General features: G+C 42.8%; 1 protein-coding gene across 1 annotated transcript in view; it reads left to right on the top strand.

Annotated features, from left to right (window-relative positions):
- kiaa1549la (KIAA1549-like a) overlaps positions 1–27,294 on the top strand; it is a 260,253-nt gene that overhangs the window by 204,926 nt on the left and 28,033 nt on the right. The window contains exons 19-20 of the mRNA XM_072271383.1: positions 14,841–15,191; positions 24,985–25,079. Of these exons, the coding sequence (XP_072127484.1) occupies positions 14,841–15,191; positions 24,985–25,079 (446 nt within the window). The remainder of the gene's footprint in view (positions 1–14,840; positions 15,192–24,984; positions 25,080–27,294) is intronic.

A 27,294-nucleotide genomic window follows, 5' to 3' on the forward strand; every position in this document is an offset into this window, starting at 1 on the left:
GTCATTAAGAGGGAAAAGATTAACTATGAAAGGAAGCTAGCAAATAATATCAAAGAGGATACTAAAAGCTTTTTCAAGTATATAAAGAGTAAAAGACAGGTGACAGTAGATATAGAGCTGATAGAAAATGATGCTGGAGAAATTGTAATGGGAGATAAGGAGATGATGGAGGAACTGAACGAGTATTTTGCATCAGTCTTCACTGAAGAAGACATCAGCAGTATACCGGACACTCAAGGGTGGCAGAGAAGAGAAGTGTGCGCAGTCACAATTACGACAGAGAAAGTACTCAGGAAGCTGAATAGTCTAAGGGTAGATAAATCTCCCGGACCAGATGGAATGCACCCACGTGTTCTGAAGGAAGTAGCTATGGAGATTGCAGAGGCATTAGCAATGATCTTTCAAAAGTCGATAGGTTCTTCATGGTTCCGGAGGACTGGAAGATTGCAAATGTCACTCCGCTATTTAAGAAGGGGGCAAGGAAACAAAAAGGAAATCATAGACCTGTTAGCTTGACATAGGTGGTTGGGAAGTTGTTGGAGTCAATTGTCAAGGATGAGGTTACGGAGTACCTGGAGGCATATGACAAGATAAGCAGAACTCAGCATGGTTTCCTTAAAGGAAAATCCTGCCTGACAAACCTATTGCAGTTTTTTGAGGAAATTACAAGTAGGCTAGACAAGGGAGATGCTGTGGATGTTGTGTATTTTGATTTTCAGAAGGCCTTTGACAAGGTGCCACACATGAGGCTGCTAAACAAGATAAGAGCCCATGGAATTACGGGAAAGTTACATACGTGGATAGAGCGTTGGCTGATTGGCAGGAAACAGAGAGTGGGAATAAAGGGATCCCATTCTGGTTGGCAGCCGATTACTAGTGGTGTTCCACAGGGGTCCGTGTTGGGGCCGCTTCTTTTTACGCTGTACATCAACGAATTGGATTATGGAATAGATGGCTTTGTGGCTAAGTTTGTGATGATACAAAGATAGGTGGAGAGGCCGGTAGTGCTGAGAAAACAGAGAGTCTGCAGAGACACTGGGATAGATTGGGAGAATGAACAGAGAAGTGGCAAATGAAATACAGTGTTGGAAAGTGTATGGTTATGCACTTTGATAGAAGAAATAATGGGCAGACTATTATTTAAATGGGGAGAGAACTCAAAGTTCTGAGATGCAACGAGACTTGGGAGTCCTCGTGCAGGATACCCTTAAGGTTAACCTCCAGGTTGAGTCGGTGGTGAAGAAGGAGAATGCAATGTTGGCATTCATTTCTAGAGGAACAGAGTGTAGGAGCAGGGATGTGATGTTGAGGCTCTATAAGGCACTGGTAAGACCTCACTTGGAGTACTGTGTGCAGTTTTGGGCTCCTTATTTAAGAAAGGATGTGCTGACATTGGAGAGGGTTCAGCGAAGATTCACTAGAATGATCCCAGGAGTGAGAGGGTTAACATATGAGGAACGTTTGACCGCTCTTGGACTGTACTCCTTGGCTTTTAGAAGAATGGGGGGGGACATCATAGAAACATTTCGAATGTTGAAGGGCATGGATAGAGTGGATGTGGCAAAATTGTTCCCTGTGATGGGGGAGTCTAGTACGAGAGGGCATGACTTAAGGATTGAAGGGCGCCCATTCAGAACAGGGATACAAAGAAATTTTTTTAGTCAGAGAGTGGTGAATCTGTGGAATTTGTTGCCATGGGCAGCAGTGGAGGACAAGTCATTGGGTGTATTTAAGGCAGAGATTGATAGGTATCTGAGTAGCCAGGGCATCAAAGGTTATGGTGAGAAGGCGGACTAAATGGGAGAATGGATCAACTCAGGATAAAATGGCAGAGCAGACTTGATGGGCTGAATGGCCGACTTCTGCTCCTTTGTCTTGTGGTCTTATGGTTATGGGGAGAAGATTGAAGAATGGGTTTGAGAGGGATAATAAATCCGGCATGATGGAATGGCAGAGCAAACTTAATAGGCTGAATGGCCTAATTCTTCTCCTCTGTCTTATGGTCTTGTAGCCTTATAGTATTAGCTCTATAAGTCTGCTGTTGAATGATCATCACTATCGATCATGCCAGGTGCTGATAGACATTCAATGTCTAACCGGTAGCCACGGAAAAGCTAAATACTATCCGATGAACATTCCTGTCCTGTTCGACAGAGGGAAATAATTTCCGGTGATGAAGCACCTTGCGATATTCCAAACTGATTTGCTAGAGATTGATGATTCCAAATTATGTCAGTTCTTGGTGTGCAGCCAGACAGCAACAGCTAGTTTGCACTCAGCAGACATAATGGCACATAAGCAAGTAAGATGGATAGTTCAGTTAAACTGTTATAGGGCCTGTCCGATGATGGAATAGTGTTAGAGAGTTGTAAACCATTACAGCATGGAAAATGGTCCTTATGCTCAGCTGGTTCAAGGTGTGTTCTATTTGCCTGGATTTGGCACATGTCCCACTAAACCCCTCCTATCCATGTCCTCATCCGAATTTCTTTTAACTGTTGTTATTGTAAACATAGATGCTAGAAATGCAGAGTAACACAGTCCCAGCAACACTGGACAACATAGATTTTGCTGAGTTTCTCCAGTAGTTTGTGTGTGTTGTCATTGTACCCGTCTCAACCACTCTCTCTCAAAGATTCAAAGTGCATTTGTTATCAAAGTATGTATCCTGTATCCAGCCCTCATCTTCCACACAGCTGTGAGACAAAGAGCCATGGAACCAACCCGTTCAAAGAAAAATATCAAACATCAAACCCACCCTCCACCTTCCCCCCAAAAATCGCGCAAACGGCAGCGAAAAACATGAGTGAAAGCACTGAATATAAAACACAAGATCAAAAGACATACCTCAGTCCAGTTTGTTTCATACACTTACCACCCCCTGTGTGAAGAAGTTGCTCCTTATGTCACCAGGTTTGGATGTGGCGCAAGTGCGGCGTGAGAGACACTGAACTGGGTCGATAATTCACAGACTTCAATGTGAGCAGAGTTAGAGGGAAAAGAAAACAATTAACACTAGGCCAAACAGGGCCGTTAGCTAAAACACTCAAATGGAAAATGAAGCCTACACTGCGGCTGAAAGGAATAACTAAATATTAAACGAATACCGCTAGTCTTCAGAGTCAGTTGACTTGACAGTCTAATTCTTCAGGTAGGGCCAAATGCAAGCAGGCAGCGAAGCATTGCTGTGCTGTGTTCAAGTCTAGACAAGCACTACGACGGAAAGAATGGAGTTAAATACTATCACAATGAAATAATAATTAGCTAGTATGTGCCTATTCCCAAGCACAATTGCCGTATCAGCTGCACTGCTGAATCCGTGGTTGTGACACCTTAACTCTCTCCCCCTCACTTTGAACCTGTGTATCCTAGTTTTGAACTCCATTCCCCTGGGAAAAAGTCAAAAACTTCCTCCCATGGTAGGGATAGCAAAGCAAGAGGGCGTAGGTTTGAGCGGAAAGAAAGGAGTTTTAGAGGGGTTTGAGGGGAGATGATTTTGCACAGAGAGTGGTTGTTATGTAGAACGTGCTGCCAGAGGAGGTGGTGGAATCAGATGCAATGGCTATATCTAAGAGGGATTTAGACATGCACTTAAATAGGCAAGGCACAGATGAACCTAATGCAGGCAAATGAGATGAGTGTAGACAGACCAAAAAGTCAGCATGTACATGATGAGCCAGATGGCCTGTTTCTCTGTTATATGACTCTAATTTCCAATCACTAGATTCTATCGCTCACCTGGATCCTAGGGGTAATTTACAGCAGCCAATTAATCTATAAACTCGAGTACTTTTGTGATGTGGGAGGAACCGGAACAAACTCACCCATTCACAGACAGAACGTACAAACTCCACATAGAAAGCAACATAGGTTGGTATTGAACCTATACCCCTGGAATCATGGAGCAGCAGCTCTACTAGCTGTGCCAGCCCTCAAAACGTTGTCCACGGTGGGCGAGGCACAAGACTGCAGATGCTGGAAACTCAAGCAACACTCTAGTGTCACCAAAGACTCTAAACAATTTCTTCTGCTGTACCGTGGAGAGTGTTCCAACCGGTTGCATTACTGCCCGGTATGGATGGGCTGCCGCCCAGGAAAGTAAAAAGCTGCAGAAAGTTGCAAATTCAGCTAGCTTCATCATGAGCAAGTACCTCCCCAGCATTGATAACACCTTTGAAAGGTGATGCCTCAAGAAGGTGCCATCCATCATTACGGACCCTCACCACCCATGACGTACTGTTTTCTCATTGCTATCATCAAGGAGGAGGTACAGGAGTGCGAAGACACACACTCAACATTTTAGGAACAGCTTCGTCCCCTCCACCATCAGATTTCTGAATGGTCTTGGACGCTACCTCACTATTTGTCTATCGCACCATTTACTTAGTTTTGTAGCATAGTATTTTTTTCTGTCTTGCACTGTACTGCTGCCATGAAGAATAAATTTCACAATTGACAGTAGTATGCCAGTGATACTAAATCTGATTTGGATTCGGATTCTGAAAAATTAATTCCTTTCCGCCCACCCATTGAATTTTTCCAGCAAAACCGATTGAATATTGAAAGGATTAGATGAAGTGTATGTGGAAAGGATGTATACTCTAGTGGGGAGTCTCAGACCAGAGGGCACTGCCTCAGAATACAAGAAATTCCCTTTAGAACGGAAATGAGGCACAATTTCTTTAGCCAGAGGATGGTGAATCTGTGGAATTCATTGCCACATATGGCTGTGGATGCTAAGTCACTGAGTACATTTAAAGTGAAGATTAATAGATTCTTGGTTAGTCAGGGTGTCAAAGGATACGGGGAGAAGGGAGGAGAATGGGATTGAGACGGATAATTGATCAGCCATGATGGAATGGCAGAGCAGACACAATGGTTTCATGGTTAGATTGTTAAGTATGTGGTCTTGTTGGGGGTGCCATAGTAGCACAGCGGTTAGCACAACGCTATTGCAGCTTGGGGCATTGTAGTTCGGAGTACAATTCCAGTGTCCTTTGTAAGCTCGTTTTTACGTTCCTTCCCACGTCTGCTTGGTTTCTCTGGGTGCTCCAGTTTCCTTTGACAAGCGAAAGAAGTTCCGATTGCAAGGTTAATTCATCATTATAAATTGTCCTGTAACGAGGCTGAGGTTAAATCGATGGGTTGCTGAGTGGTGTGGCTCAAAGGGCCAGAAGGGCCTATTCTGAGGGTATCTCTAAATAAATAAAGTGTTCCGGCTAATCATTGTTAGAAATCCCAGTTTCAACATGTTCTAGAGCCCTGAAGGCAAGAGATCTGTGTATAAGACATTATCCCTTTGAATTCATTGTAATCATGCCATTGACGGAATGGGATCAGTTAAGAGGTAATTACAGATATCAATGGGCTTTCAAAATGCAAAACGTTCCAGGCTTTTGTTAATCAAATATTGATGGAGGCGCTTTGTAATTGAAATCTGCACTGTTGAGGCAAGTAATAATGATTTGAGTTCCGATGTGGCATTGCAAGGTGCATTTACATTTGCAGTATAGATAGAGCAATACACAAAAACCTGCAGGAGCTCAGAGAGCGAGGCAGCATCCATGGAGGGACAAATCATAAACACAAGGGGTTCTGTAGGTGCCAGATAACCAGACAACACACTCAAAAGACTGCGGGAGCTCAGCGGGTCAGGCAGCATCCATGGAGGAAGATGGACAGTTGACATTTCCATAAGACATAGAAGCAGAATTAGGCCATCTGGATTATCGAGTCTGGTCTGCTCCACCATTCAATCATAGCTGATTTATTTTCCTTCTCCCTGGCACAGGATCAAAATAAGCTGCAGAAAGCTGTGAATTCAGTCAGCTCCATCATGGGCACTAGTCTACACAGCATCCAGGGCATCTTCAAGGAGCAGTGCCTCAGAAAGGCAGCATCCATCATTCAGAACACTTATCAACCAGGGCATTTCCTCTTCTCATTGCTACCATCAGGAAGGAGGTACAGGAGTCTGAAGACACAGGAATAGCTTCTTCCACTCAGGTTTCTGAATGGGCATTGAATCCATGAACACGACCACACTACATTTTTTCTCTCTTTTTGCAACACCTATTTAATTTAACTTAAATATATATATGTTTACTGTAATTTACAGATTTATTAGTATGTATTGCAATGTACTGCGGCTGCAAAACAACAAATTTCACGACATAAGCCAATGATATTAAACCTGATTCTGATAACCTTTAACACCCTTAATAATCTTGAGCCTATCAACTTCCACTTAAATATGACTTGGCCCCCACAGCCATGTATGCTGTGGCAATGAATTCCACATATTCACCACCCTTCAGCAAAAGAAATTCCTCCCCATCTCTATTCAAAAGGGATGTATTCTGAGGCCGTGCCATAAGACTTCTGAGTGGTGCATGAACCCATGAACAGTACTTCATTAAGACAAGAAATGCTGCAGAAGCTGGAAATCTAGAGCAACACAAACAAAATGCTGGAGGAACTCAGCAGGTCAGGCTGCATCTGTGGACGTGTATAAACAGTTCTGATGAAGGATCTCAGCCAAATCATTGACTGTTTATTCATTTCCATAGATACTGCCCAACCTGCTGAGTTCCTCCAGCATTTTGTGTGTGTTACCTAACTTCATTATTCTATTTTTATTCCACTATTTATTTATTTTCATAATTCATATTAATTCTACGTCTTTGCAGAAAATTACTAGAAATTTATGATAGCAGTAATTTATAGTAATTTTATTTTCAAGGACAGAAATTTACAATAAATTACTGCTGCAACAAAACAAAACAAAATCATATCATGTAAGTTAGTGATAATAAGTTTGATTTTGATCCTATTTCTGATTCTGACTGCAGGATTGAAATCACAATGATCCTGTTTAGAGGCAGAACAAGTTTAAGGGACCACGTGGCCCTGACCATCACAAGAAAAGCCCTCCCCACCGTTGAGCACATCTACAAGGAGGTCTGCCACAAGAAAGCAGCTTCCATCATCAAGGACCCCCCACCACCCAGGCCATGCTCTCTTCTCACGGTTTCCATTGGGGAGGAGGTACAGAAGCTTCAGGGCCCTCACCTCCATGTTCAGGAACAGTTATTGCCCTAAAGCCAACAGGTCCTGAACCAGCACAGATATCTTCACTCACCTCAACTCTGAACTGACTCCACAACCTGTGGACTCACTTTCAGTGACTCAACAACTCATGTTCTGAGTAGATTTCATTTATTTATCGCTTCTGTTATTTGTTTTTTTAAATTTGCACATCAGTTGCCTGTCAGTTTTTGTGTTTACTTTATTGTTGATTCTAGTGTAAGACAGGAGACAGAGGAGCAAAGTTAAGCCATTTGGCCCATCAAGTCATTCATTCATGGCTGACTTATTATCCCTTTCAAACTCATTCTCCTGTAATCCTTGACACCCTTACTAATCAACAACCCATCAACCTCCGCCTTGAATATACTCATGACTTGTCTTCCTCTGCTGTCTGTGGCAACCCTCACCTCTGATTTTGGAATTTTCTCCCCATTTAGAAAATAATCTTCTCCTTTATTCCTTCTACCAAGCAAAGTGCATGACCATGCATTTCGCTACAATATATTCCACCTGCCACTTCTTTGCCCATACTCCCAATCTGTCTAAGTCCTTCTGCAGACACCATGCTTCCTATAGTCATAGTCATACTTTATTGATCCCGGGGGAAATTGGTTTTCGTTACAGTTGCACCATAAATAATAAATAGTAATAAAACCATAAATAATTAAATAGGAATATGTAAATTATGCCAGGAAATAAGTCCAGGACCAGCCTATTGGCTCAGGGTGTCTGACCCTCCAAGGGAGGAGTTGTAAAGTTTGATGGCCACAGGCAGGAATGACACTCAGTGTTGCATCTTGGTGGAATGAGTCTCTGGCTGAATGTGTCTCCTCAACACTACCTGCCCCTCCACCTATCTTAGTGTTGTCCTCAGACTTGGCCACAAAGCCATCAATTCCGTCTTCCAAATCATTGATATATAACATAAAAAGAAATGGTCCCAACACCAACCCATGTGGAATATTACTAGTCATTAGCAGCCAATCAGGCTGCTTATTCACTTTCATATATGCTGCCTGTCCTGCTGAGTTCCAGCATTTTTGTGTGTGTTACACTACTTCATTATTCCATTTTTATTCCACTGTTTTCATAATTCATATTAATTCTCTCTGCATAAAATTATTATAAATTAATGGCAGCATCCTCTGCCTCCTGCTAGTCAGCCAATATTCTATCAGCCTCATGTGTGGCAGCTTGTCAAAGCCCTTCTGAAAATCCAAGTAAACAATATCCACCGACTCTGCTTTTTCTATCCTGCCTGTTATTTCCTAAAAGAATTCCAGGAGATTTGTCAGACCAGATTTTCCCTTAAAGAAACCATGCTGATTTTGGTCTATTTATCGTGTGCCTGCAAGTACCCCCAAAACTTCATCCTTAATAATGGACTCCAATATCTTCCCAAGCATTGAGTTCAGTCTAACTAGCCTATACTTCCCTTTCTTCTGCATCCCCCCCTTCTTAAGGACTGAAGTGACATTTGCAATTTTCCAGTGCCTCTGGAACTATTCCAGAATCTAGTGATTCGTGAATGATCATTTTCTTCAGCTACCTCTTTCATAACCCTAGGGTGTAGTCCATCTGGTCCTGGTGACTTATCCAGCTTCAGACATTTCAGCTTTCCCAAGCACCTTCTCCTAGGTATTAGCAATGGCACTCAATTCTTCTCCCTGACATCTCTCGAATTTCTGGCATACTGTTAGAGTCTCCCACAGTGATGACTGATGCAAAATACATTTCAGTTCCTCCACCATTCTTTGTCCTCTATTACTACCACTCCAGCGTCATTTTCCAGCAGTCTAATATATACTTTTGCTTCTTGTTTACTGTTGACATATCTGTAAAAAACCTTTTGGCATCTTTTTTGATATTATTGGCTAGCTTTCCTTCATATTTAATCTTTTCCCTCCTTATGGCTTTTTAGTTGCCTTCTGTTGGTTTTTAAAAGTTTCCCAATCCTCTAATTTTTCACTAATTTTTGCTCTATTATTTGCTCTTTCGTTTGCTTTTATGTTGGCTTTGGCTTGCCTTGTCAGCCACAGTGACTCATCCTCCCTTTAGAATATTTCTTCATCTTTGGGATGTATCTATCCTGCCCCTTCCGAATTGCCTGCAGAAACTTCAGCCATTGCTGTTCTGCTGTCTTCCCTGCTAGTGTTTCCTTCAAATCAACTCTGGCCAGCTCCTCTCCCATGCCTCTGTAATAGCCTTTACTCCACAGTAATACTGATACATCTGTTTCAGCATCTCCGTTTTAAACTGCAGGGTGATTTCTAACATAACATGATCACTAGCTCCTAAGGGTTCTTTGACCCTAAGCTTTCTGCTCAATTCTGGTTCATTGAACAATACCCTGACCAATCCTCTGGTGGGCTCAACCATGAGCTGCTCTAAAAAATCATCTCTTTCTAGAAATTTGCTCTCCTGGGATCCAGCGTTAACCTGATTTTCCCAATCTGCCTGCATATTGAAATCCCCTATCACTGCCCTTTTGATATGCCTTTTCTATCTCCTGTTGTAATGTATGTCCCACATCCTAACCACTGTTCAGAGGCCGGTATATAACTTTAATCGGGTCTTTTTACGCTTGCTATTTCTTAACTCTACCCACAAGGATTCTACATCTTCTGATCCTATGTCACGTCTTTCTAAGGATCTGATTTAATTTTTTACCAACATTGCCAGCCCACCCCCTCTGCCTGTGCTTTCAATGCAATGTGTATCCTTGGGCTGTAGGCTCCCAACTCTGATCTTCTTTCAGCTATTACTCCGTGATGCCCACAATGTCATGCTTGCCAATCTCTAACTGCACTACATGATCATCTACTGCATCCTGTATATTGTGCGCATTTAAATATAACACCTTCTGTCCTGTATTCGTCACCCTTTTTGATTTTGCCCCCATGCTGCACTTTAACATCCCTCTCTTTCTCTGCAATATTGCCCTATCATCTGCCTGCCCTTCTAACCAGTGTCACTACACACTGCATCTAGTAGTATACCGACAGCCCCATCTTCAGTCTTCCCCAGAAAAGATCCCAATGGTCCAGAAACCTGAACCCCTGCCTCTCTGCACCAATTCCTCAGCCAGACATTCTGCCTAATCACCCTACTTTTACTCTCACTGGCTCATGGCACTGCCAGTAATCAGATTGCTACCCTGGAGGTCCTGCTATTTCAGCTTTCTACCTCGATCCCTAAATTCTCTTGTCAGGTTCACTTTCTCTCTGCATGTCTTTGGTACCAATATGTATCATGACTTCTGGCTGCTTGCCCTCGCCTGTTAGAATTCTGTGGACCTGATCCAAGACAACCTTGACCCTGGCACCTGGGAGGAAAATACCATCTGTGTGTCTTTTTCACATCCACAGAATCTCCTGTCTGTTCCTCTAAATATGGAATCCCTTACACACGAGTGCACTCCTTTTTCACCTCCTTCCCTTCTGAGCCACAGAACCAGACACAGTATATATATTGTATTTCTTTGTTCTACTGTGATTGGCCGTAATAAAACAAATTTCAAGGTTGTATATGGTGATGTCCTTCGATGATAAATTTACCTTGAACATTGAATATTGGATTGGACCAGGGTAGAGTTGGTGGCATCTGTATGGCTGAATTGTCAGTCTCTGTTGATCCAGAGTCAGAGAACTGTTTTCCCTGACGAAAAGGAGGCTGAATGGCATCCTTATCAACCTTACATGAACAGGAATGGTTTAGAAGTGTATGAGCCAAACACAGGCAAGTGGGACCAGCTCAGACAGGCGACCAGAAATCTGTGAGGTGTATAATCCCATGAAAGGTCAAAGTTTTTTTTTAACCCATGGTGATAGAGTCTAAAACTTGAGGGCAAAGGTTCAAAGTGAGAGGGCGAAATTTAAAGGTGACCCAAGGAAGAGGTTTTAAACAAGGTGGGATGTGTGGGATGAGTTGTTAGAGGAAGTGGTAGAGGCAACTTTATAAAATATTATGGCAGATTCCTGGATAGGGAAGAACACTCCTATCCCCACTACCTCACCATCCCTCTAGTGCACTGTTAATTAATTTTTGTAAATTATGGTTATTTTTCTCTTGTACTGCACTGCCACTGCAAAACAACAAATTTCACCACATTTGTCAGTGCCAATAAACCTGTTTCTATTTCTGAAGTTTTAGCTCGGCACCTTCTCTCAATCTGGTCACTTCATACTCAGCACTGAGAAGACACTTAGACAAGTGCTTGTGATAGGAAAGGTTTAGAGGGATAAAGCTGGCCCCATTTAGTTAGCGGGCTAGAATTAAAACCATAGGACATAGGAGCAGAATTAGGCCATTTGGCCCATTGAGTTTTCTCCACCATTCCATCATGGCTGATTTATTTTTCCTCTCGACCCCATTCTCCTGCATTCTTGTAACCTTTGTTGCCCAGTCTGATCAAGAACCTGTTACTATTAAATATACTAATGACTTTGCTTCTACACTCATCTGTGGTAATGAATTCCACAGATTCACCACTTTCTGGCTAAAGAAATTCCTTCTCATCTCTGTCCTAAATTAATGTCCCTCTATTATGAGGCTGTACCCTCTGGTCCTAGACTCCCCCTCAAAACTAATAAATAAACTTCAAAACCTTGTCCCCAATACCTCCTTGTGCAATTGGAGCCTTGATTTCCTCACTTGCAGACAATACAGTAATCGGTTTGGATTGGCAACAACATCTTCCCCACGAGCTCCATCAGCACAGTAGACCCCCTGCTCTACTTGCTTTGTACTTACGACTGAGCACAATTCCAATGCCATATTTAAGTTTGCTGATGACACCACTGTTGTTGGCTGAATCAGCGGCAGGAATGAATCAGCATATATGAGGGAGATTGAAACTCTGGCTGAATGGTGCCACAACAACAACCATTTAGTTAAGAACATAATGTCAAGAACACCAAGGAGTTTATTGTTGACTTTGGGACGAGGAAACCAGATGTCTATGTGTCAATCCTTATCAAAGGATCAGATGTGGAGAGGGTCAGCAACAAAGTTCCTTGGTGCTATCATTTCAGGGGATTTGTCCTGAGCCTAGCACGTAAGTCAAAATCATAATCAGGTTTAATATCACAGGCATATGTCTTGAAATTTATTATTTTTGCGGCCACAGTACATTGCAATACATAATAATAGAAAACCGTTTTTATGTAGTTAAGTTTAAAAAGTGGTTCAAAAAAGTGCAATTACAAAGAAAGCATGGCAGCAACTCTATTTCTTTAGAAGTTTGCAAAGATTTGGAATGACATCTAAAACTTTGACAAACTTTTATAAATGTGTGGTGGAGAGTATATTGACTGATTGCATTACAGGCTGGCATGGAAATACCAATGCCCTTGAATGGAAAACTCTACAAAATGTAATGGATACAGCCTGGTCCATCATGGGTAAAGTCCTCCCCACCAATGAGCACATCTACATGGAGAATTGTCACGGGAAAGCAGCATCCATCATCAGAGACCCCCACCACCCAGGACATATCCTCTTCCTGCTGCTGCCATCAGGAAGAAGTTTCAGGAGCCTCAGGACTCACGTTATCAGATTCAGGAACAGTTATTCCCCCTCAACCATCAGGATCTTGAACCGAGGGGATAATTTCACTCAATTTAACTCGCCCTGTTACTGAACTGTTCACACAAGCTCTCTTCAAGCTTACCTTCAAGCCCTCTTCATCTCATGCCCTCGGTACTTACTGCTTATTTATTTATAATTATGATTTTGCTTGTTTTTTTGTTTCTTCGCACTTTCTGTGAAGGTCTGCAATAAATTGAATCTCAGGGTTGTATCTAGTGACATATATGTACTTCGATAATAAATATACTATGCACAGGAGGGACATGGGCCAATCACAGGCTCAGAGAGGCCCCTTGGCCGGCATGGATGAGTTGGGCCAAAGGCCCTGTTTCCCTGCTGTAGAATTCTATGAGTTAAGTTGCATACCAGAAACTCAATCCAACTATCAAGGTTGACTTCCTCTGCGATATGTGGGCTCAACACACTTACAACGGTGCATATTCCAGATGTTAATGTGAATCAGATCCAAATATGCACAGATTGGAGACTTTTCTGCCCATCTTGACCATGCTAGCATTGCTTTTCATGGCTCTGGATCTATAGCCTTACACATTACCACTCTTCGACTCCTCCTCAACGGGGATGAAGGATTAACTTTATTCAGTAGACGTACTCGATGGTGACTTTATTAGGTACTTCCTGCTCCTCATAAAGTGGCCACTGAGTGTATGTTCATGGCCTTTTGCTGCTGTACTTCATCCACTTCAAGGTTCAATGTGTTGTGCATTCAGAGATGCTTTTCTGCACACCACTGTTGTAACACGTGGTTATTTGAGTTACAGTCGCCTTCCTGTCAGCTTGAACCAGACTTTTCATTCTCTCTGACTTCTCTCATTAACAAGGTGTTTCTCCCTCAGAACTGCTAACAACTGGATGTTTTTTTTTGTTTTTTGCACTATTTTCTGTAAACTCTGGAGACCGGTGTGCATGAAAATCTCGGACATTCCAACCAGCCTGTCTCACACCAATATTCATTCCACAGTAAAAGTCACTTGGATCACATTTCTTCCTCATTCTGATGTTTGGTCTGAACAACAACTGAATTTCTTGACCATGAGAAGTGCATTGAGTTGCTGCCACATGATTGGCTGATTAGGTATTTGCAGGTGTGCAGGTGTACCTAATAAAGTGGCCTCTGAATGTACATGTATTAGGAAATTCCTGTAGTGTCTTAGTCAGGGCACAACATGCAGCAAGAAACAACAACATTCAACATTTATAAAGAATTATATAAAATAAAGTTAGATATTAAAGTATGGATATGGAATAAAGTGTACATAATTACACAAATACCAGCATGCATTTACACCATAAGGCCATAAGATGTAGGAGCAGAATTAAGCAATTCAGTCCATCAAGTCTGCTCAATAGTTTCCATCCTGGCTGAATGTATCAGCATTATAAAAAGTGGTTTAGAGTATTTACAGTGCAGTGACTTGGTTAAAGATTGAGGAGGGTGGGGGTATTATTACAATGGTTCATCAGAATGACTGCCTGGGGGAAAAATACATTTAAGATGGTGGGAAGTATTTGTTTTAATAGCCCTATTGTGCTTTCCAGCAGGGAGTTATTGGAAAAGGCAGTTTGCAGGATGGGTACTGTCCACAATGATTGTTTTCCTGCCCACTTCTTTGTCCCGGCCACATACAATTCCTGGAGTGATGGTAGACTGCAGTAATGTTCATGGATTTATAGATTGTTCAGAAATCTGATAGCAGAGGGGAAGAAGCTGTCCTTAAAAATGTGGATCTTCAAGCTCCTGTACTCCTTGCCTGAAAAGAGGGCTTTGAAATTTCCTAGAGATTCCTGAAAGCTATTGTTGTTGGGTTCATGGACCATTAAGTAACATGATGATGGAGAGGAAGGAGCTGTTCCTAAAATGCTGAGTGGTTTCTGTCCTTCCTCCCTGATGGCAATAAATGAGAAGAGGACATGTCCTCGGTGATGGGTGTCTTTCATGATGGATGATGCTTTTTTTTGAGGCATTGCCTTTTGAAGATGTTTTTGATGGTGGGGAGGCTGGTGCCCATCACTGGGTTAGGAGAGTCGACACTTTCTGCAGAATTGTTTTTATTTTATTGAGTGTTCTGAAGGTTAAAAAAAAACTATTATCAGTGAGTGCGTTGACATTTTTTCTGCCTCGGTATTTTCTCTGTTAAAAGACGGAGCCGGAGCTGATAGAAGAGACCAACGTGGACCGGGTAACAGAGCCTCGGAATGCAGCCCGGGTGAGGCAGGCCAAGGGACACTCGGAATCCTCGACCCTCAGCTCCCAGCCGTCCATTGACGAGGTCCGGCAGCACATGCACCAGTTGCTAGAGGAGGCGTTCAGCCTGGCATCGACAGGAAGGGTCTCTCACAGCCGGCACCAGGTCCACTGTGCCATGGGGCAACCGTTACCCTATACCGAGCTGGTCACCAGTGCCCCGGGCACTATGAGTAGATCCAGAGCCGGACTTCAGTGGGTTCCTACGCACGGCCAGGAGGTGTGTCAGTACAGTCTACCACGACCTGTGAGTATCCCATCCACACTCTCACCATCAGAAAGCACTATAGTGCAGAAATAGGCCTTCCAGCCCATCTAGTCCATGCCAATCTGTTTTTCTTCCAAGTCACATCAACCTGCATCAGGACCATATTCCTCTGATCCATGTACCTATCTAAACTTTTCTTAAATATTACAATTGAAACCACATCCACCACTTATGCTGGCAGCTCGTTCCTGCCTCTCGGGTGGCGAAGACAGTTACTGTAACAAGGTAACACTTGTGCCAGAGACCCTGGTTTAATTCCTGCCCATCTGAAAGGAGTTTGTACTCTCTCCCCGTGACTGCGCGGGTTCCCTCGGGTTGCCCTGGTTTCCTCTTACGTTCCACAGTCTTGCTGGTTGGTGGTCACGTGGGTGTAATTGAGCAGTGTGGGGTCTTTGGGCTGGAAGGACCAGGAACCATGCTGAATAAAAAAAATAATAAATAAAGAAAAAGAAGATCCCCCTAAGATTCCCCCAAATATTTCACCTTTCACCCTAAACCAATGACCTCTATTTCTAGACTCACCCAACCCGAGGGATATACAGCGACTCACACAAAATGCCGGAGGAACTCAGCAGGTCAGGCAGCATCGATGGACTGGAGTTAACAGTTGGCGCTTTGGACCGAGACCCTTCATCAGGAGTGATGAAAGGGGGTGGGGTGGAATAGCAATGCTCTGAAATCTGGCATAGAGTCGATGGGCTGAAGGGCAGAAGGAACTATGGTATTGGTTTACTATTGTCACATGTACGGAGATACAGTGAAAAGTTTGTCTTGCACACCGTCCATACGGATCAGATCATCCCACAGTGCATTGAGGTAAAGCAAGGTAAAACAATAACAATGCAGAATAAAGTGTAACAGCTACAGAGGAGGAGAACCATTATAATAGAATGAGCTTGCAACAGTTTGCAACACTCCTGCCTAATTATTCATACAGCATCGTCCTCACTTTCAACCGGCTGTCACACTGAACGCACAGGGTAAAACTGTGTCCAAGCGAGTTAGTTTCTTTTGTCATATTTTCATTAATGAGGTAGTCAGCAACTAGGTCCCAGCCTGGGGGCATTACACAGTCTATCGTATTTCCAAGGTAAAACAATAACAATGCAGAATAAAGTTACAGAGAGGGTGCGGTGCAGATAATCCACAAGGTGCAAACTCACAACAAGGTAGGTGTTGAGGTCAAGAGTCCATCTCATTGTACTAAAGAACTATTCAATCGTCTTCAATAACAGTGGGACAGAACCTATCCTTGAGTCTGATGGTACGTGCGATCATGCTTTTCTATCTTCTGCCCAGTGGGAGAACGTCTGGGGTGGGTGGGATCGTTGATTATGCTGGATGAGAAGTGGGTAGTGTACACAGGGTCCATAGAGAGGAGGCTGGTCCCTGTGATGTGCTGAGCTGCGTCCGCAGTTCACTGCAGTTTCTTGTGGTCACGGGCAGAGCAGTTGCTGTGAAGTGTGTCTGGCCAGGATGCCTTCAGTAGTCATCGATAAAAATTGGTAAAGGTTCGCAGGAACTTGGATTCTTAATGAGCTGTTTCAAACGTACAGTGAGGAATATCCTTCCTCGGTGATGGAGCAAAGCACATGAAGGTGGAATCTTAGAATTCATGCCGCCATTCATCAGTTTCAGGTTTAATAGCTCTGGCATATGTTGTTTTGTAGCAGCAGTACTTTGCAATACATAATAAAAAACTATAGATTACAACATCACATTACATTATGTATACATCATAATACAGTATAATTAAATTAAATAAGTAATGCCAAAAAAGCAAAATAAAAGAAATAAAATAGTGAGGTAGTGTACATGGGTTCATTGTCCATTCAGAAATCTGACGGCTGAGGGGAAGAGGCTGTTCCTAAACACTGATTGTGTGTCTTCAGGCTCCCGTATCTCCTCTCCCACTCTTCCCTCTAAGCTGGGTGGGTGCACGGCCATACAGTAACTGAAATGCTCCCACACAGCCGGTCTTTTCTTTCATATCATATTAATATAATTTTGAAATTATGCTAACATAATTGTGAAATTTATAGAAATAGAAAATCTACAGCACAATACAGGCCCTTCGGCCCACAAAGTTGTCCCGAACATGTCCTTACCTTAGAAATTACCTAGGGTTACCCATACCCCTCTATTTTTCTGAGCTCCATGTACCTATCCAGGAGTCTCTTAAAAGACCCTATCGTACTAGTGCCCCTCCTGTAGCCATTAGTGAAACTTGGCCACAGGAGGGGCAGGACTGGCAGCTTAATGTTCCAGGGTTCTGATGTTTCAGACGTGATAGAGGCAGAGGAATGAAGGGTGGAGGGGTGGCGTTGCTAGTCAGGGAAAATGTTACAGCAGTGCTCAGGCAGGACAGATTAGAGGGCTTGTCTACCAAGGCTATATGGGTGGAGCTGGGAAACAGGAAAGGTATGGCCACATTAATGGGGTTGTATTATAGACCGTCCAACAGTAGCGAGAATTGGAGGAGCAAATCTGCAGAGAGATAGCAGACAACTGCAGGAAACATAAAGTTGTGATAGTAGGGAATTTTAATTTTCCTCATATTGATTGGGATTCCCATACTGTTAAAGATCTAGATGGGTTAGAGTTTGTAAAATGTGTTCAGGAAAGTTTTCTAAATCAACATATGGAGGTACCTATTAGAGAGGATGCAATATTAGATCTCCTATTAGGAAGCGAGTTAGGACAGGTGACAGAAGTGTGTGTAGGGGCACACTTTGGTTCCAGTGATCATAACACCATTAGTTTCAACTTGATCATGGATAAAGATAGATCTGGTCCTCAGGTTGAGGTTCTAAACTGGAAAAAGGCCAAATTTGAAGAAGTGAGAAAGGATCTAAAAAGCGTGGACTAGGACAGGTTGTTCTCTGGCAAGGATGTGATTGGTAAGTGGGAGGCCTTCAAAGGAGAAATTTTGAGAGTGCGGAGTTTGTATATTCCTGTCAGGATTAAAGGCAAAGTGAATAAGAATAAGGAACCTTGGTTCTCAAGGGATATTGGAACTCTGATAAAGAAGAAAAGAGAGTTGTATGACATGTATAGGAAATAGAGCAAGTAAGGTATTTGAGGAGTATAAAAAGTGCAAAAAAATACTTAAGAAAGAAATCAGGAGGGCAAAAGAAGACATGAGGTTGCCTTGGCAGTCAAAGTGAAGGATAATCCAAAGAGTTTCAACAGGTATATTAAGAGCAAAAGGATAGTAAGGAATAAAATTCATCCTCTTGACGATCAGAGTGGTCGGCTATGTATGGAACCAAAAGAAATGGGAGGAGATCTTAAATGGTTTTTTTGCGTCTGTATTTACTAAGAAAACTGGCACGGAGTCATTGGCAATAATGCAAACAAGTAGTGAGGTCATGGAACCTACACAGATTGAAGAGGAGGAGGTACTTGCTATCTTGAGGCAAATCAGAGTAGATAAATTCCCAGGACCTGACAGGGTACTCCCTTGGACCTTGAAGGAGCTCGAAGAATCGTACGGCCAGATTTAGGAACAGCTTCTTTCCAACTGTGATAAGACTGCTGAACGGATCCTGACCTGGATCTGGGCCGTACCCTCCAAATATCCGGACCTGCCTCTCGGTTTTTTTTTGCACTACCTTACTTTCCCTTTTCTATTTTCTATTTATGATTTATAATTCAAATTTTTAATACTTACTATCGATTTGTACTTCAGGGAGCGGGAAGCGCAGAATCAAATATCGCTGTGTTGATTGTATGCTCTAGTAACAATTGTTTGGTGACAATAAAGTAAGGTAAGGTAAAGACTAGTGTTGAAATTGCAGGGGCCCTGGCAGATATATTTAAAATGTTGGTGTCTACGGGTGAAGTGCCGGAGGATTGGAGAGTGGCTCATGTTGTTCTGTTATTTGAAAAAGGCTCTAAAAGTAATCCGGGAAATTATAGGCCGGTAAGTTTGACGTCGGAAGTAAGTAAATTATTGGAAGGAGTACTAAGAGATAGGATCTACAAGTATTTGGATAGACAGGGACTTATTAGGGAGAGTCAACATGGCTTTGTGCATGGTAGGTCATGTTTAACAAATCTATTAGAGTTTTTTGAGGTGGTTACCAGGAAAGTGGATGAAGGGAAGGCAGTGGATGTTGTCTACATGGACTTCAGTAAGGCCTTTCACAAGGTCCCGCATGGGAGGTTAGTTAGGAAGATTCATTGGCTAGGTATACGTGGTGAGGTAGTAAATTGGATTAGACGTTGGCTCGATAGAAGAAGCCAGAGAGTGGTGGTAGAGAATTGCTTCTCTGAGTGGAGGCCTGTGACTAGTGGTGTGCCACAGGGATCAGTGCTGAGTCCATTGTTATTTGTCATCTATATCAATGATCTGGATGATAATGTGGTAAATTGGATCAGCAAGTTTGCTGATGATACAAAGATTGGAGGTGTAGTGGACAGTGAGGAAGGTTTTCAAAGCTTGCAGAGGGATTTGGACCAGCTGTAAAAATGGGCTGAAAAATGGCAGATGGAGTTTAATACAGACAAGTGTGAGGTATTGCACTTTGGAAGGACAAACCAAGGTAGAACATACAGGGTAAATGGTAGGGCACTGAGGAGTGCAGTGGAACAGAGGGATCTGGGAATACAGAAACAAAATTCCCTAAAAGTGGTGTCACAGGTCATAAAGAGAGCTTTTGGTACATTGGCCTTTTTATTGAGTATAAGAGCTGGAATGTTATGATGAGGTTGTATAAGGCATTGGTGAGGCCGAATTTGGAGTATTGTGTGCAGTTTTGGTCACCAAATTATAGGAAGGATATTAATAAGGTTGAAAGAGTGCAGAGAAGGTTTACAAGGATGTTGAAATGAAATGAATGAAATATCTTTATTGTCATTGCATAGTACAATTTGTCATGCACCAATACAGCGAAAATGAGTTTGCAACTCTCATACTCAATGCTATAAAACAACAAATAAAATAAATAAACAATAAATAAAATCAAGTAACCAGCCAGTACAAGCGATGTCCAGTGGTACAAAAGCACAACTCATGACGACCATAAAACCAGTATTAAAGTAGCAATATAACAAATTTATGGATGATGCCTGATCGATTGGTTCAGAACAATTATAGCTCTGGGGAGAAAACTATTTTTCAGTCTGGAAGTGCAGGCATAGAAAATCTTATAACGTCTGCCAGATGGAAGAAGTTCAAACAGATGATTGCATGGGTGTGTATTGTCCTTACAGATGCTTGTAGCTTTCCTTAGGCAGCGGGAGCTGTAGGTGTCCTCCAGGGATGGGAGCTGTGTCCCGATGATCTTCTGTGCGCCAGAGATGACCCGCTGAAGTGCTTTCCTATCAGCTGCTGTACAACTGGGATACCACACAGAGATGCAGTATGTTAAGATGCTCTCTATGGTACAGCGGTAAAGGGTCACCAGCATCTGTTCAGGTAGACCAGCTCCCTTCAGCGTCCTGAGGAAAAACAAGCGTTGCTGTGCTTTCTTAACTATTGTTGTGGTGTTAGTGGGCCATGTAAGGTCTTCTGAGATGTGTATTCCCAGAAACCTGAAACTGGACACTCTCTCCACTATGTCTCCGTTAATGTAGACTGGAGCGTACTCATCATCCTGTGACTTTACAAAGTTGATAATTAGCTCCTTAGTCTTTGCTGTATTAAGAGACAGGTTGTTCTCTGAGCACCAGCTCACTAAGTTCTGTACCTCCGCCTTGCACACTGATTCATCTCTGCCGGAGATCAACCCGATCACTGTTGTGTTGTCTACGAATTTGACAATGGTATTGGTGTTAAATGCAGGTACACAGTCGTAAGTGAAGAGGGAGTAGAGTATGGGACTCAATACACAACCTTGTGGTGTACCAGTGTTCAGGATAGTAGTGGAGGACAGGTGAGGGACCAGCCTCACTGCCTGTGAACGCTCTGACAAGAAATTCAGGACCCAGTTGCAGAGTGATGAGCTGAGGCCTAGCTGGTGGAGTTTGGAGATGAGCTTGCTGGGGATGACAGTATTAAAAGCAGAGCTATAATCAACAAACAACATCCCCACGTATGTGCCCTTTCCCTCCAGGTGTGTCAGGACAGTGTGAAGAGCTATTGAGATGGCATCCTCCGCGGACCTGTTTGCTTTATGGGCAAACTGGTGTGAGACCAGTGTAGCAGGAGTAGTGCCGGGACTTGAGAAAGTGAGTTACAGAGAAAGGTTGAATAGGTTAGGACTTTATTCCCTGGAGCGTAGAAGAATGAGGGGAGATTTGATAGAGGTATATAAAATTATGATGGGTATAGATAGAGTGAATGCAAGCAGGCTTTTTTCACTGAAGCTAGGGGAGAAAAAAAACCAGAGGACATGGGTTAAGGGTGAAGGGGGAAAATTTTAAAAGGAATATTCGGGGGGGGGCTTCTTCACACAGAAAGTGGTGGGAGTGTGGAATGAGCTGCCAGATGTAGTGGTAAATGCGGGCTCACTTTTAACATTTAAGAAAAACTTGGACAGGTACATGGATGAGGTGTATGGAGGAATATGGTCCAGGTGCAGGTCAGTGGGACTAGGCAGAAAAATGGTTTGGCACAGCCAGGAAGGGCCAAAAGGCCTGTTTCTGTGCTGTAATATTCTATGGTTCTATGGTATCCGCCTCCACCACCGTCGCCGGCAGCCCATTCCACGCACTCACCACTCTCTGCGTAAAAAACTTACCCCTGACATCTCCTCTGTATCTATCTCCAAGCAGCTTAAAACTGTGCCCTCTCGTGCTAGCCATTTCAGCCCTGGGAAAAAGCCTCTGACTATCCACACGATCAATGCCTCTCATCATCTTATACAACCCTATCAGGTCACCTCTCATCCTCCGTCGATCCAAGGAAAAAAGGCCGAGTTCACTCAACCAATTCTCATAAGGCATGCTCCCCAATCCAGACAACATCCTTGTAAATCTCCTCTGCACCCTTTCTATGGTTTCCACATCCTTCCTATAGTGAGGCATAATAATATATGTTAATATATAACATAATAATGTGTTAATATTATTGTGAAATACCCTGTAATTAATTACGTTAATAAATATGATCCATAACTTTTCTAAATAAAAATGCACCACAAATTTTACTTCAAAACATTTTAGAGCTTCCAATATATAGTAGTTACATTGTCAGTGTTTCAAGTTACAACACTGTTAAAGTCAAAGTAAATTTTTATTAACAGAGTATATATAAAGGCATCCGTTAGTCTTGCGAGACCATGGATCTGTGCCTGGAAAGTCTTCACTCTCCAGGGCGCAGGTCTGGGCAAGGTTGTATGGAAGACCAGCAGTTGCCCATGCTGCAAGTCTCCCCTCTCCACAACACTGACATTGTCCAAGGGAAGGGCATTAGGACCCATACAGCTTTGCACCAGTGTCGTCACCAGTGTCATATATATATGTCACCACATATAACCCTGACATTCATTTTCCTGCAGGCATTCTCAGTGTATCTACAGAATAGTAACTATAAACAGGATCAATAAAAGATCATTCAGAGTACAGAAGAAAACAAACTGTGCAAACACAAATATAAATAAATAATAATAAATAATGAGAGCCTGAAATAACAAAATAAAGAGCCCTTAAAGTGAGATCATTGGTTGTGGGAACATCTCAATAGGTGAGAGAGTGAGTGCAGTTATCCCTTTTTGTTCAAGAACCTGATGGTTGTGGGGTAGTAATTATTCTTGAACATAGAGGTCCAAGTTCCAAATTGTAACAATAAACACAGAATGGAAGTGGGCGCTCATTGTTAATAAACTGCTGGCCCAATGAATGCCAATGCCATCAAAGTTTAAATGATTACGAAACATGAAAAATGTTCCTTTTTCACTGTATTTCATTATACCCTGCAATTAATAAGTAAAATCAAAAATATTTCATTCTAAATATTCATAATATGCATATTACAAAAAAAACACATTTAAATTACTACACACTTTTTCAGGCTGTGTAAAAATTTCCTGTTCAGAGCAATGGGTGGTCCATGGGGCTGTAAAAAAACTAGAGGGAACTTTGTTCCTCCTTGATGGTAGCAATGAGAAAAGGGTGATAAGGAGACAGGCCCTTTAGCCTGATGTCATAACACCCACTACTGAGCTCCCATTTACAGCAATCCCATTTAATTTTCCCCACATTCCCATCCACTCCCCTGGGATACCACCCCTCTTCCAAACACTGGGGGCAGTTTACAGTGGCCAGTATCCCACTGATCTGAATGCTTTTGGTATGTGGGGTGGGGGTGGGAACCGGGACACCTAGAGGAATCTCACATGGTCACAGGGAGAACATGCAAACTCCATACAGACAGTACCAGCCCTCAGAATTGACAGGAGTCTCTAGAGCTTTGAGGCAGCTGCCCCCTTGCACAGAAGTGCAAAAATCTGAAATCTTCCCAAAACAATTGAGCTGTTAAGGTTGAAGGTGATCTGAATAGGTCTATTATTCAAGAATATTGAGAAGATTCAAGATCCAAGTTTATTAGTTAAATTGTACATCATGAACCTTTAGGGCAGTTACCATGAATAAAGACCCCACAAAATTAAAGACCCCATCCACCCCAGGCATTCTCGCTTCCTCTCTCTCCCATCGGGCAGAAGATACAAAAGCCTGAAAGCATATATCACAGGCTCGAAGGCATCTTCTACTCCGCTGATAAAAGATTACTGATTGCCCCCTGGTGCGATAAAATGGACTCCTGATCTCATTGTGACTCACACTGCTTATCTGCACTATACTTTCTATGCAAATTTATTCTGCATTGTTATTGTTTGACCTTGTTCTACAATACTGTGCAAAAGTCTTAGGCTCAAATATATAGCTAGGGTGCTGAAGACTTTTGCGCAGTACTGTGGTAATTTTATATATTGCACTGTATTCCTGTCGCAAAAAAAGAAACAAATTTCATGACATGTGTGAGTGATGATAAACCTGATTCTGATATGGGTCTCTGTTGTGGACTGAGAGTGGGAAGGGGACAGGGAGAGGGGAATCATATATGGGTAAAGGGGAAGGGAGAGGGGAGGGAGGGGGAAACACCAGAGAGACATTCTGTAATGATCCATAAACCAATTGTTTGGAATCTCATTTCAGCCTGCCTGGTGTCTCAGGGCTGGTTGTGCCTGCAACCGCACCACCTCCCTCCCCTGGGACTCCCCTGCCACCTGTCTCACACCCCTCTCGTGGTGCTCCCCCTTTCTATTGCCAACATGCTTTGCTCCCGCCACATTGACAAGTGCAGAATAGTGAAAATGCCCTAGGCACATATATACAGTCAGGGTACATAAGACTCTTACACAGTACTGTACCTCAATACAATGTTGTAATGATCTGATTATACTGAACTGTGTACAAGACAAACTTTTCACTGTATCACAGTACATGTGACAATAATAAACCGATTCCAGTTGTATTTCCAATTTTCCTTATGCCCTTCAGCCTATTAGACATACCTCCAGCACATACCCCAGCCCCCAGAGCAATGCTGTTCCCCCACATTTTCACCAACACTGATGAAGAGTCCCAGGCTGGAACGTTGACTCTGTAATTCCCTCCATAGCTGCTGCCTGACCCACTGAGTTCCCCCAGCATTTTGTGTGTGTAGCCCTGGGTTTCCAGCGTCTCTTGTGTTTAAGGTCTTGTTAGAGTTTTGCATGAGTATAAATATTTGCTGAGGTAGGAAGCGAGGTGGGGAGGTGGGGGTATTGTTTGGAAGATGGAATAAGAATGGCTTAATTTTGATTTTCTTCTCAAATTCTTCCAGGCGTACAGATATTCCCAGCTTCCTGAAATGTCTGTTGGCTCTCCGCCCCCTGTTCCTCCCAGGAATGCCCCGATGCCAGCGCCATCCCTCAGACGGTAAGGCGTCACTGCAGCAACGTGCAGTACAGTACTGTCGAAGTGGCAGGAGATCACCCTTCTCCTTACAGGAGCAGCTTCCATGTTAAACTTGTTTCTCTGCAGAATGGTCATTGAATGTGTCCAGGCCAAAGAAGCAGGTTGGAAAGATCATTGCAGATACCACCCAACCTGCTAACTGTTTCTTCCCCCATGCAGTTAATCTGATCAACCATCTCGTTAGGCTCCCCATTCTCCTCAATCTATTGCCCCCATCAATGTACTGCACTGTAAGTGTCTTTAACCACTTTGTTTAGTAAAGATCTGTTGTAAATTGCTTCATTGAATACCTCCACTCCATCCACTAAAAGCTGAACATCCCAGTGGCCAAATATTTTAATTCCCATTCCCATTCCCATTCTGACATGATGGTCCACAATGCCAAGTTGAGGCCACACTCAGGATGGAGGACCAACACCTTATATTCCAACCTGATTGCATGAATATCAATTTCTCCTTCTAGTTAAAAAAAAAACTCCCTCCCTCTCCCCCTCTTCTTCTATTCGCTACTCTGGCCTCTTACTTCTTCTTCTCACCTGCCTATCACCTCCACCAGATCCCCTCCTCCTTCCCTTTCTCCTGTGGTCCACTCTCCTCTCCCATCAGATTCCTTCCTCTCCAGCCCTTCACCTTGCCTGCCCACCTGGCTTCACCCATCACCTTCCAGCTGTCCTCCTACTTGTCACCCCACCTTTTTATTAAGGTGCCTTCCCCATTCCTTTCCAGTCTGGAAGAAGAACCTTGGCCTGAAATGTTAACTGTTCACTCTTTTCCACAGATGCTGCCTGATCTGACGAATTCCTCCAGTATTTTGTGTGTGTCCCTGTTTATTATGCTGGTTACATTGTAAATACATGCTGGTATTTTTTATATATTTATGTATTTATGCACTTTTTAATCCATACCTGAACTTTAACTCTAATTGTATTTTTATATAATTCTTTATTCATATAAATGTTCAATTTTTTTTGTTGCATGCCATGCCCCAACCTACACCACAGCAAATACCTAATATATGGAAATGTGTATGGCGAATAAATTTGATTCCTGATTATTGATCAGTTGGTAATGAAGGCATATCACATGATGAATGGTCTCAGCCCGAAACGTCGTCGATTTATTTCTCTCCATAGTTGCTGCCTGACCTGCTGAGTTCCTGCAGCGTTTTGTGTGTGTTGCTCTGGGTTTCCAGCATCTGCAGAATCTCCTGTGACTCCACACGAGGGCTGACTTTATAGAGATTTATGAGATCATGAGGGGGGCAGAGATAAGATAGAAGATCACGGTCTTCTTCTCAGGATCATCATTATCATCATCAGGTGCTGTGCCCAGTTTGAGCTTTGACTGCCATGGCCCACACACTCCTGTTTCGGGTCAAGTGGTATTCATTTCCAGTTCTCTGGCTGCTGTCTCCATCATTATTTGTCTTTGTCTTCCTCTTGCTTTCTTCCCTTCAATCTTTCCCATAATTACCGTGCATTCTAACTCCTCTTTCCTAATCACATGTCCAATGAAGTTATGCTGCCTTTTCATGATCTCATACATTATTTCTCTTTTTGTGTTTGCTCTGTTCATGACATCCTCGTTAGATATTCCTTTCATCCATGATATTCTTTGTATCCTCCTCAAAAACCACATCTCTGCTGCTTCAATTCGTTTCCTCATGTTACTAAATATTGTCCAACATTCTGAGCCATATAACATAACCGGATAAACGTAACATTTCAGTACTCTGAGGCGGATTGTCATGCCTAGTTTGGTATTGGTCAGTATACTCTTCATTCTCATAAAGGTGTCTCTCACCATCCCTATTCTTCTTTTGATGTCTACGTCGCACCTGCCATCTGATGTAACACAAGGGGGAACACGAGGTGGGGTAACACGAGGGGGAACTTCTTTACTCGGAGAGTGGTAGCTCTGTGGAACGAGCTTCCAGCAGAAGTGGTAGAGGCAGGTTCGATTTTGTCATTTAAAAAAAAATTGGGTAGGTATATGTACAGGAAAGGCATGGAGGGTTATGGGCTGAGTGCAGGTAGATGGGACAAGGTGAGAGTAAGCATTCAGCACAGACTAGAAGGGCTGAGATGGCCTGTTTCTGTGCTGTAATTGTTATATGTTGTATGGTTATATGATGTCACCCAGCTTCCTAAGTAGCAAAAGTTCTGTGTTTGTTTTA

Source organism: Mobula birostris, chromosome 11 (assembly GCF_030028105.1).
Source record: "Mobula birostris isolate sMobBir1 chromosome 11, sMobBir1.hap1, whole genome shotgun sequence".
Taxonomy (NCBI): Eukaryota; Metazoa; Chordata; class Chondrichthyes; order Myliobatiformes; family Myliobatidae; genus Mobula; species Mobula birostris.